The following is a 12,383-nucleotide window of genomic DNA, read 5'->3' as shown; positions in this document are numbered from 1 at the left end:
TCCGCGGAACGAGGGGCTCAGGAGGGGGAGAGGAAGAGCCCGAAGGGGGAAGCGGCGCTGGTCAAACGGTCAAGCGCGGATAAACGACCGACGCACCGTGTGGTGGGAAGCACGGCGGGTCCCGGCGCTCGGCAGGGACAGGCTCCGCTCGCAGCCCCCCGACAGCGACGGGGAGGAGGAGGCTGGAAACCAGGGCAATCCTTGTATCTCTGCCCGGGAGCGGGCACCGGGATGGAGCTCCGCAGGTGGATTTCTGAGCTATCTGGAACAGGCTCTTTCCCATCCTTTTCCCGGAATTAAGTTCTCTGCTGCAATGACATAACTCTACAGCAGCAGGATTTGGCTACGGGGTGATAGTGGTCTAACTGAGGGCAGAACACAGGTTCATCCCTCTCAAAGAACAGGTTTGTATCCGCACAACAACTCGGCCCAAAAGCATAAGATCCTTCTCACGCGCTTAAACTGCTGCTGAGCCGAGAACAAACTGCTTTGGCCCAGGAATCCTCAAGAGAAAACCCGAGCTCCCACCCCCTGACACAGACACAGAGATGAGGCAAGGGTGGAAAAGTGCATGCATTTCAAACAGAGGCATGAAAAATCAGAAATACTGACCTTAAAGCTCCAGTAGTTGGGTTGCTAACAAAAAAATAAAACAAGAAAACAAAAGAAAACAAAAAAAATACCATTAAGATTCTGGTTTTACTTTTGTTTTCCTTTTGAGAATTGTTGACTTTAAACTGTGACATTAAACCTGCTCTCGTTTCTGCTTAAAGTCCCCTCCCAACGGGTTGCTTAAGTTTCATGCTGCTAAGGGCCGGCCAAGGGGAAGCAGGATCATGCAAGCAGGCAGGGAAGGGGGTTGAATGCAGACCGGGGTGCCAGGTAGCGGGAGCAGAGCGAAGCGGGGAGCGGGACGGCAGCCCAGCATCACTGCTGGAGTCACTGGTACGCTCACACCACCCCGCACGTGCCGGTCGGCCTGCTGCCCGGGGAGGCGGTGCTGGAAGCCAGAATAATTTCAATTTTTAAACAGATCTTCCAATCCCCCCCCTCTTTGCCCCTGCTACCTCCCTCTGTTGCTTCTTTGCAGCGCTTCCACCGGTGTCAAGCCAATGCGCTACAGCGAATGACAGGAGCTGGCATCGCTTACAGCCCAGCAAGCTGGAGAGCTTGGGAGCTTTCTTCTCCCAAGCCACCCACCGATAACCACCAGTGGGAGATTGCACCGAACGCCCCACGGAGGCTCGGAGCTGCGATACCCACCGTCGGGCAGCGGAGCGGCACGGGGGTTGGAGACTCGAGCCCCGCTCCCAGGGCAGCACCGGGCTCGCGCAGCCAGGACGGGGCCGCAGGAGCCCGGCAAGTCCTCAGCGGACAAGGCGGGGACCGAGAGCACGCCAGGGCCGAGCATCCCCAGCACGGGCACAGGCGAGCTCCCCGCCGCCGCGGGCGAAGCGGAGCCCCTCAGAGCAGGGCACGCGCTTGCCACAGCAGCGTCGCAAGCAGCTTCATCCCGCCCCGGGGCTGGTCCCCTGATGCCCACGCAGCCCAGCCCGGGCAGCAGCACCCCGGCTCCAGCGGTACCCTGAGACCGCGTCTGAGAAAGCCGCGCACGCAGCGGGGGGGGAATTAGATCTGGAAATTAGAAATTAGACAAGGAGCGTGATCCACCTTGCTGGAAGGGGAAGCATTTTGTTATCACCGAGATGTGCAGCTGATGGGCGGGGTGGGACAAACGGGTGCAGAACAGTTTTTTTATTGGGATCAAAGTTCTTGACTGCTCTTTTCTCCCCTCTCGCACCCACCCACTGCCTTGATTTTTTACAGCATTTATTTCCCCACCACAATCACCATGGCTGCAAACCTACTTTGTTACTTAGAGGATGATTATGATGATGATGGTGATGATGATGATGACGATGATGATGATTTCATATGGAAAGCAAGCTCCCGCACCAAGCTCCCAGTCCCCACCAGCCCCTGCAATGCCGAGAGGCTGCCAAGGAGTGGCTGCCTATCGCAGTGATCTGGGAGCAGAGGAAGACGTTGCCATAAGGTTAGACCATCAGGGAGTATTTATCCAAGGACTTTAACAATCCACTAGCAGATTTGCTGCTGGGGTATTAACCTTTCTGCTGACAAGGTAAACAGAAGCCTAGTCTATGTGTATAAGCCCAAATTCACTTGTTAGACTCATCTCGGCCACCAGCAGGATGCTCTTATTCCAATTCAAGATGCAGTCCACATTAATATTCCATAAGATATCAGTAGACTCAGACCAAGTTCTGCCTCAAACAAACCAAAACTCTTTTAAAAGTGATTTAAGTCAAACAAGCGCAGTGTTTTCATGCAGACAAACCTCAAGGCACAAAGGTCTTTTCCAAGGGCACACCGTGACTCAGAAGCAGAACCAGAAATAGAAGTCCAGAGCCGTGATTACCAGGCACTATTAGATAACAACCAGCAGGATCCAAGCCTATGCCGGGCACGTAAAGCTTTTCCAAAACACCAGGAGCTTGAAAGAAGGAAACTGCCTCAGAATGCCTTTCGGGACCAAACGAAGCCATCCGTCGTGTCTAGGAATTAACATGCCAGCTGCACCCGCAGCCCGAGCTCTCGGTGCGAGATGCCGGGCGCAGGATGCCGGGGACCAGGCGAGGCTGGCAGCGTTGGTACCTGCCCGCCGTGCACGGGGGCAAAGCCCAAACTGCAGCGTTGCCATGTGTCAAGGCAAAGCATCTGACCCCGGGTAGAAGCTCGGGCTGCTGCAGCCGCGCGCCCGCCAGCACGCTCCTCCTCGGCCAGAGGAGCCGCGGGAAACAGCAGCCCATCTCGCTGCCTCCGAGAGGTGAGCAGGATTGCATCAGCTCCTGAAGGGTTTGACGTGCCGTGCCTTGATTCGGAAATGTCTCGAGTTAAGCTGAGCAGGACAGCAGTTTTGTAACTGTGCTTCTGCTTGGCAGCCCTCATCCAAACTCCGCGAGGCCAGACTCGGATGCCACCCCCTAGGAAAGGCTGCGCGAGGGACCCTTAATAAATCACAGCCGATTTCAAATGGGCAGGAGTAAATTCTTCATCCCCTTCCCGTGCCAGACTCGCCCCCTCCAGCAGCTGGTTCTCCCCACCTCCCCACCACTACACCCAGGCAAGGGAGGGGGACAAGAGACCCCCCCCACCCGGGGAGGGCAGCGCCAGAGGTGCCTGGTCCCTGGAGGCATGGATACGCTGCCTTTGAGGGGATGCTCACCCCAATCTTAACTCCTTTGTGCTCTCAATGGCTGCAATGGGCCTCCATAATGGGACTGGATATTTTGGCCAAATACTCCAAGCACCGCTGGGGAGAGTTCTGGCCAAACCAGACTGTCCCAGTCCCCAAAGGGCCCCGAGCCAGTCTGTGGCCGGAGATGGATGATCCTGACTTTTTCCTTCTGCAACTCTTTTTTTTTTCCCCTCCGTGCTCTTTATTTTGCTGTTGAAGAGTCTCAGTAATTTTCTTCAGACCCTGATATTACTGATCCTATCTCATGCCAGCCCTTGGTATGTATTTTATTTATTATTTTAGGATGACTGGACAGGCTTATCACAAAGTCCATAAATTACATCCCCACCGCACACAACCACTCCACATCAAACCGGCGATGAGCTTGTCCGAAGCCCAAGTGCCGTGGGAGGGAATCAAGAATATTCTGGAAGAGATTTGGGCTGGGTAGCGTGACCCAGAGCACGAGCCAGGACGGCACAGCACGGCACCCACCCTCTCCCAGGTCCCTGGATCTGGCCCCAGAAAAGCCCCTTCACTGGCAGCCGCAGGAGCGGTGCGGGACCCCCAAGCAGGGCTGGATGGGGCGCAGGGGATGCGCTGCCTGCGCTGCCCGTACCCTGCCGAGAGGCAGGACTGTCCAGGGCCGACAATCTGGTGCCGTCTGCCAGGGCCAAGTGGGCGATGGACACCACCAGGAGACCTTTCGGGAGCTCCATCTGTCCTCGCAGGCACTGCTGCCGCACCGGGCTTGGCAGGAGCAGGGCTCAGCGCCGGCGCTTTGCCCAGCCCGTCCTGCCGTTTGCTCATCCTCCACCCTCCCCAAATCTCCCGAAGCAACGAGGACGCGTTCCCCCGGCACAGGTACCCCGCTCCGGGCACAGGCTGCGCCCCACGAGATGGCAGTGACCGGGGACAAGGGCAGCACAAGCAGCCACAGCCTGAAATGCGGCCACCTCCCCCCAGCCCCCCCCAAAGCCAGGGGACAGAGCAGGGAGCGCCCGAGCGCTGCGCCCAGCTCCCCTGCAAGCATCGCGGCAGCCAGCCAGGCTGGCAAGGGTGGATTTGTACAAAGAGAAGGGAAGAGAAGAGGGCCAAGCTAGAATTAACATATCGCTGGCTCTTCAAAAGCATCAAGGGGAGATAATGGTCTGAGAGAGGATTTGAAGCGACAGCCTTGTTACAACCGATAAAACAGGCGGCTCGCTTGCAGCAGAGCTGTGCAGAAGGTATGAAGAATTACAAAGGCTGAGATTATAATTACAATGAAAGTCATGTCCATGATGCTGCAAAATGATGGACTAACGAGGACTGGGGGCCCCCCAAAGCACAGACGTGCACACGTGTGTGCTCTTAGGAGCCGAGGCACGCGTGCAAGCACAAAAGGGGGGGTTGAGATGCTCCTGTGAGCCCACGGCCATGAGGGAACCCATGCACGCACGAATGCTCAGAGAGATGCGCCCGCATGCACACACACACACACGCTGCAGAGCAGAGGGAAACCAGGGCTGGGGGAACGTGGAGAAGAACATTTTGTAGTTAAGTTAAAGAAAAAGTCTTTGTGATTGTCCCAGGAGAAGACCAGGAGGTAAATTAAATCCAAGTGAGTCACTGCCTTGACCAAGGCAGACTTCCCCTGGTTAGCAATTATAACCCAAATCTGTTAGTGATTAACAAGGCAGGGCCGAATGCGTCCCTCTGAAATGGACAGCAGCAGCATCCCCAGCACGCTCCACTGAAGGGAGGGACAGAAGCAGTTTCATTGGCTTTTTAATTAACTCATTTTCAGGAGTTCCAGTTTCTGATAGAGCCCCCCTCAGGCGCAACGTCTTGACAAACAAAAATCTCCTTGAAAAATAACAGTAAAGTGAATTTAATCTCTTTCTCCGTATTAAAGTTTTTTAATGCTTTTTCAGCACAACAGAAACTAAATTGAAGTGGAAATAGCCAAATGACAAGATAGTTGAATGCGAAGAGTAACCAGATAGAGTGAAGAGCGACACCGACACCGTGCATTGCAGATATTGTCACCTGAGGGCTCGCAATGGTTGCTAAAGGACCTCTCGAACCCGAGCGTCCCAGCACGCAGGAGAGAGGCCAGCGCCAGCCAAGGCGGGATGCAGGAGCGCTGGGTCTGCTTCCCATCACAGCCGGGCTCCTAAGGGGCCTTGGTGAGTCACCCAACCCAGACCCCACCATGAACAGGGCACCAAGGCGCTTGCTTTGCCCCTTCTCTTTCAGGCACAGGCATCTTTAGGCTGAGGCTTGGCTTTTCCTACACGCCTCCCCAGCCTCCAGCCCAAAGAGGCTCTGATGTTCATCAAGAGACATGGCATCAGAGATGCCATAGCAGGTTGTCACAGCGACCTGGTGGCAGGCATCACCGCCAGGCCCCTGGCCCGGCTGCACTGCTCAAAGTTTGCCTGCAGGACCGCACCGTCCCTCCGTCTGCCCACACATCAGCCCACTCTCCAGGAGAGGTGCGTCAGGTCTCCAGCAGCAATCACAGCCTTGACCCGCAAGGCAGCATCTCCGAGGCAGCCCAGGCGATATTAGAGCACAAATGCCCTTGGACATCAATGGATTTGCACCCCTGACCCTTACTCAAGCCCCCTCCTTTCCTGACGCCAATACAAAGCAAATCAGCATCAACATCTGTCTGTAGCAATGCACCCCGGAGTAGTGATGCATCAGGACAAATGCTCTGCTGAGGATCAGCCATGCAACTGTCAGTTTGGGCTTTAAAATCTCCCTTCTGTGCCCTCCACATCCAAGGTCAGGGATGCCTCTTGTGCTCCAGGTTCCCTGGGGTCCAGGCTTGGCGCTCAGCACATCCTCAACCTGCTCATGACAGGGACGGGGGGTCTCTGCCCCGTCACCGCCTGGCCCCCATGCCGGCAGGGGCAGGAGCCGTGCCCCCCAGCATGGGGACTGAGGTCTCCCCCACCCTCCATCCTGCTCCCAGGGTGTGGGGAGGGTGGCCAGGGAGCAGGGCCAAAGGTTTTGGGGGGAAGGCAGGGAAAGCAGGCAGAAGTTGGGCAGATCAGATTGCAGAGTAGCTATGGCAACGGCACGGCGTAGGTGGACCAACACAATAGGGACGTGCAAGGTAAACCCGGCAGCGAGCAGGCAGCGAGCAGGCAGCGAGCATCCATCCACTCCCCGAGCATCCATCCACTCCCCGCTGCCAGCGACAGCCCCAGGATTCCACCCCCGAGAGCTTTGGGGTGACCTTCCACCCTCCGTCAGGTGCCTCCAAACCCAGGGAAGCTCATCCCTGCAGGACCCCACGCCAAGGACGAGCAGGGCTGGATCCTCCGCAGGGTCCCCTGGACCTCAAGGACCTGCAGATCTGTCAGCACTGCAACCGCCTCCCGATGGGGTTACAGCAGTCCCACAGCCCTGCCTCCCACCGCAGCACCCCTGGGGGGTACCAGCACCGGGGGGTGCAGCGGAGGGTGCGGCCCCCACCCTGCCCGGCCAGCAGAAAAGCAAGGGGGGAGAGGCAGAGGGCACTGACACACGGCCGCGGATGGAGACCGACTTCTTTGCTCCCTGCCTAACGCTGCCAGCACCGCTGGAGCCAGGTCTGCATCACCAGCGGGGACAGAAGAGCTGCCTTTCTGGCTGCTGCAGCTTCTTGGCGTTCTCTCTCCCAACGCCGCTCAGCGCCAGCCCAGCGCCGTGCCACCGGGGGAGGCAGCAGCCCGAGGCCGTCTCGCAAAGACCCCCCCGAGGCCACCGGCAGAAGGAGCCCGAATTTGGGTTAGGAACAACAGGAAACTTTGGGCGGCGGGGCAGGGATGGACGCTCGCATTCCCATCGTCACCTCCGCGCGTGCCGGAGAGGCAGGAATACGCACGCCCCTTCCAGGCTGGCGGCCCCGACGGCCGTGCCGGCACCGCGGCGAGGAACGGGGGAGCGCTGGGAGCCCAAACGCGCCGAGGGGAGCGAGCCAGGCACATCCCACCTGCCGCCGGGACGGGGTCGGATCCAATTCCTGATGGGAGTCCACTGGGAATCTCCCTGCCGGACTACACCACAGGCTCATTAATGTCCTCCCCAGGGGTGCCATCGCTGTCATCAGCGTGGCCGGATTTATTACCCACTTCTCAGGGACTTCAAGATCCGCTTCCTCCCTGCTGCGTGCATAAAGCCCAAGGAGAAGCGGGGTGACCCACAGACCTTTGCATGACTCGCACCTCCCAGGGACCTGATTCCCAGCCAAACCTTGGGCCAGGTCTCTTTTAATCAGCCAGGAACTGCTCCCAGTAGGGGAAAAATAAGAGAATCAATAGAGACAGCTCTGGCTGCAGGCATAGGGACACACACACACACACACACACACACACACACGCTTGTTCATGTTGCTCCTGACAGCCACGCACGCTCTCCTCCACCATTACAGCAGTTTGCAGTGGTTCACAACGCACTCCACCTCTGGAGGCCAAGATCAGACACCGGGAAGAGCAACGAAGGGTCCCGCTTCTCGCTCCCATTGACCCAGCGAGCGCCCACCGACCGCTTTGCTTCAGGCAGCGTTCGCAACCCACCATCACCACCGGTTTTGCAAAAGCAAAGTGCCCAGGTACCCCATGTCCTGCCTGCACAGGGGCACCCCCAGCCTGGCCAGGCACCCCATAAGGACAAGACGATGCCAACCTCACGCCAAGGCCACGGGTACCTCTCCACGTGCCCAGCTCCGGTGCCTCCCGGGGGGCTGGAGCGAGACACTGTCAAACCGCTCCTCCCATCGTGGTGGTCCCGCTGCCTGGCCGGGTTGGGTACACACTGCGGGGGGGGGTCTTCGTGGCACCGGCAGGTCCCCCGCGGGAAGGATGCTCGGCCAAGCGAGCTGGAGGCAAGACAAGCTCCCACATGGCGCGGGGATGCTGCGTGCCCAGGCCACCATCTGCCCCTCTCCGGCTGCCCGCGCTGCAGCCCAAGAAGGGGAGAGGGGAGCAGTGTCCCCTGCAGAGGGCTGGGGACACGGGTGACACCACGGCGCTGCCCTGGGAAGATGGGGGGCTGAACAGTGGGGCTGGCAGGGGCACCGCTGGGGGTTTTGCACAGCCCCATGTGCACCCGGGGGGGGCAGGGTGAGCCCCCCCCCGACCCAGCTGCTGCAAAGGGCAACACAGGGTCGGTGGCACCCACAAACGGCCACCCCCTCCCAGCCGCGAGCCTGGGAGTGGGGGGACCCCCAGGAAAGGGGAAGGTAGGGGGGCTGAGGGGGCAAGGCGGGGGCTGGAGAGCAAAGGGGGAGATGGAAAGCAAGGGGGGGGGCTGTAGGTCAAAGGGGGGGGGCTGGAGAGGAAGGGGGGTCTGGAGGACAAGGGGGGCTGTCCCCGCCCTGGGGCTCAGCCCCGCGGCCAGGGGAAGGGCACGATCGGGGCCATCGGGTGGTGATGGGGGTGGGAGAGCGGGACCGGGATCTCGGGTGGGGGCCGGGATGTTTGGGGAGGGGGATGCTAAGATGGGGGGGTGGCAGGGACGCCAGGATACCTGGGGAAGGGGCGGTCGGGGGACGGCGGTACGGGCAGCCGGACACCGGGGACAGGAGGAAATCGCGACACCGGACCCGCACCCACCCCGGGGGACGCGCCCCGCTCCACCCCACCGACCCCCCCCTCCCGCCCCGGTACCTGCGGCAGGTGAGCCCGGCCCGCGATCCGCAGCGCCGATGAGCTCGGCTCGGCTCGGCTCGGCTCGGCTCGGCTCGGCTCGGCTCGGCTCGGCTCGGCTCGGCTCGGCTCGGCTCGGCTCGGCTCGGCTCGGCTCGGCTCGAGGGGGCGGGGCCTGTGCGCACCTCCCGCCGCTGCGGCCGCCGGCCCCGCGCGCCCGCCCTCACAGGGGCGCGGTCGCCATGGCAACGGCGACTCCACCTGCCGCCGCGCGGCGCCGGGCCGCCAGGGGGGGCGCGCGCTCTCGGGGGGGGGGTGATGGGAGGAACTAGGGGTGCAATGGGACAGGGTGGGTGCTGGGGGGAACTGGGGGTGCAATGGGACAGGGTGGGTGCTGGGGGAAATTGGGGGTGCAATGGGACAGGGTGGGTGCTGGGAGGAATTGGTGCAATGAGGTAGGGTGGGTGCTGGGAGGAACTGGGGGTGCAATGGGACAGGGTGGGTGCTGGGGGAAATTGGGGGTGCAATGGGACAGGGTGGGTGCTGGGAGGAACTGGGGGTGCAATGGGACAGGGTGGGTGCTGGGGGAAATTGGGGGTGCAATGGGACAGGGTGGGTGCTGGGGGAAATTGGGGGTGCAATGGGACAGGGTGAGTGCTGGGAGGAATTGGTGCAATGAGGTAGGGTGGGTGCTGGGAGGAACTGGGGGTGCAATGGGACAGGGTGGGTGCTGGGAGGAACTGGGGGTGCAATGGGACAGGGTGGGTGCTGGGGGAAATTGGGGGTGCAATGGGGCAGGGGTGGGTGCTGGGGGGAACTGGGGGTGCAATGGGACAGGGTGGGTGCTGGGGGAAATTGGGGGTGCAATGGGACAGGGTGGGTGCTGGGAGGAATTGGTGCAATGAGGTAGGGTGGGTGCTGGGAGGAACTGGGGGTGCAATGGGACAGGGTGGGTGCTGGGGGAAATTGGGGGTGCAATGGGGCAGGGGTGGGTGCTGGGGGGAACTGGGGGTGCAATGGGACAGGGTGGGTGCTGGGGGAAATTGGGGGTGCAATGGGACAGGTTGGGTGCTGGGAAGAACTGGGGGTGCAATGGGACAGGGTGGGTGCTGCGGGCAGTGAGGGTGCCATGTGGCAGTTGGAGCACGGGTGGGTGCCAGGGGACAATGGGGGCAGAGTCCAAGGGGTGCAGGGGTGGGAGAGCCCTGCAGGCCCAGCAGCTTTGCGGTGTTTGCCCCCCACGCACCCTGTCAGAGCCATAGAAGGTGGGCTCAGGACAAGCTGTGGGGTGGGCGCAGGCAGCACGGTGCATGCACACACATGCACGCACACGTTGCATGTGCACACCCCCCCCGTAAGATGCTGCTGCAGCACAGGGTGCTGCCAGGGGCCCCCCACCCCGGCACCCCCAGGGGTTTTGTAGCCTGTGCAGGAGCTGCGCAAGCCCTGGTGTCACCCTGCACCCAGCCTGCAAGGGCTTGGCATGGCTTTTATCAACTCCCCCAGCTCCCCAGGGTCCTGGGACCCCGAATTCCCCAGGAGCTTTTCCTTCCTACAGTTTTGCAGAAGTGCATCAGCACATGCTCCCCAAAAGGCTCAACAACTGCAAGTTCATTAAAAATACCTGGGGTTTTTTAAAAAACTCTTTTTAATGAGGGGGAGCGGGGTCTGAGCATCCATGGGCAGGAGCGGGGGGCTGCACGCCCAGCCCAGCCCACCGGCATAAGCAGTGCTTGCAAACCCCGGGAGCTGCTGAGCCGACAGCGTTATGGAGAAGGGCGAAGTTCTACTGAGAATAACCAATGCAAAAAAAAATTGCTCCTAGCTGGGAGAGCAGAATCGCCGCTCCCCCTGCCCGCAGACGCAGCCACACGCAGCCCCAGCCCCAAACTTCAGCCCCCCACACGTCCCCGACGTGGCAGCGCACCCCACCGCAGAGCAGGGAGAAAGCCAAGACCCCACCCCCCCCAATTTATTTGGGGAAACTGAGGCACAAAGCCAGCTGCAGCAAACCAGCACCTCCCCAACCTGCCTGCACCCCTGCCTGCACCCCCTGCCTGCACCCCCTGCCTGCAGGGTGCTCCTGCCCCACACCCCACCAACGCACCCCACGGCGATGCTGGCGAGGCCCCTTGGCGAGGCAGGAAAGAGCAGGGCCTGGCTTTGTGGGTACGTACATCTGCGCTGGCTGTTATTTATTTATTCCAAAGTCGGATTTATTCTGGGCAGCTGCAAATCTGCTGCTGTCAGGCAGCCACCGGCACGTTAACGCTCAGCGCGAGCCTTTTCCTTTTCTTTTTTTTTCCTTCCCCCTGCAGCAGAACTGGACAAGCTTAAATCCAAGCTTTTAGATACTTTTATTTAGACCTGAAAGAAGCCTGTTTCTGCTCCAGCTCTGCTGCGGTATTTAACCCTATGCTGCAGCTTATGAGCTGCAAGGTACCGGAGCAGACAGGGCTTGATTGCCGTACAGCTGGCGTGCATGCGTTTCACTGGGTACGGGTGAGGAAGGGTTTGTAATCCCTTATTTTCTGGGGTTTATAATTTGTCTGCATAAAACCATGCGTTCCCGCTCATACGCAGCCCCGGGCAGAAAAGCCCAGCCAAAAGCGATGTGGCTATTAGTGAGAAACGGGGAGGGGGCGCCGGGGTGACCCCCTCAAACCATCATATTATTATTTTTCAAGATGTTCCTCGCTTCCTAAACGTTCAGCATCGGGCACCGCGGGGCTGGCCCCGGCCAAACCGCGCACCCCAGAGCATCGATGCACACGGAGGTGGGAAACCCGCGCCACCCCTCTCCCGCGGGCTCTGCCCCACGCTGGGGCAGGATTTACCCCAAACGCAGCCCCGAAGCCCAGCAGCCGCCGGCAGCCGTCTCGTCCCGATTCCCTTTCCTCCCTTTATTGTTAACATGCCCATTTAACACGTCCTCCCATCTGGGTTTTAAATTAGCTAGCTGCCACCTTGGACTTATCCGCAGCTTTGCTAGCAGTCTGTTGGGTGTTGGTACAATTATTTGCCTGTTCTTTTTTTTCCCCCCGCTCTGTTATATATACATATGATTAAAATTAATATTGCACTCGCTTTCCAATTCCTATGCATGAGTACAATGGCGTTTTGCTGCAGGCTTTGCCACGCTGAAAGGGATGTTGACATTTATGAAATGTTTCTATTCACCTCTGATTTTGTAAACTCTCTCATATGTAATTTTTTAAAAAAAAAAAAAAAGACAAAATAGCAAAGCCTGTGATCTGAAGTACCTGCCAGGCTCCCCTAGAATAGCAAAGCAAGTTTCAAACGTTTCAGGCAGGCCCAGAGTGTTGTATCCCAATGTCATTTAAAGGTTGGCACCCAGGGTTTCCAGTGTTTCTAGTTTCATTTTCTCCCCATTATTATTTACCACCTGCAGGGAAAATGAAGAAAAAGATAAAAAAATTAAAAAGAGAAAAAAAAAAAAAAGGATCGGGGCGGGGGGTTGCGGGTTTTTCTGTTTCTTT

The 12,383-nt window shown here is 59.1% G+C and overlaps 1 protein-coding gene across 2 annotated transcripts in view; it reads right to left on the bottom strand.

The window, feature by feature from the left end:
• Positions 1-12,383, bottom strand: part of SRCIN1 (SRC kinase signaling inhibitor 1) — a 60,859-nt gene that overhangs the window by 34,943 nt on the left and 13,533 nt on the right. For both annotated transcript variants that reach the window (XM_064473638.1, XM_064473639.1), the window contains exon 3: positions 613-636. In XM_064473638.1, the coding sequence (XP_064329708.1) occupies positions 613-636 (24 nt within the window). The remainder of the gene's footprint in view (positions 1-612; positions 637-12,383) is intronic.

The sequence above is a fragment of the Phalacrocorax carbo genome, chromosome 25 (genome assembly GCF_963921805.1).
Source record: "Phalacrocorax carbo chromosome 25, bPhaCar2.1, whole genome shotgun sequence".
Classification (NCBI taxonomy): Eukaryota; Metazoa; Chordata; class Aves; order Suliformes; family Phalacrocoracidae; genus Phalacrocorax; species Phalacrocorax carbo.
This window is presented reverse-complemented; position numbering and strand designations above follow the sequence as displayed.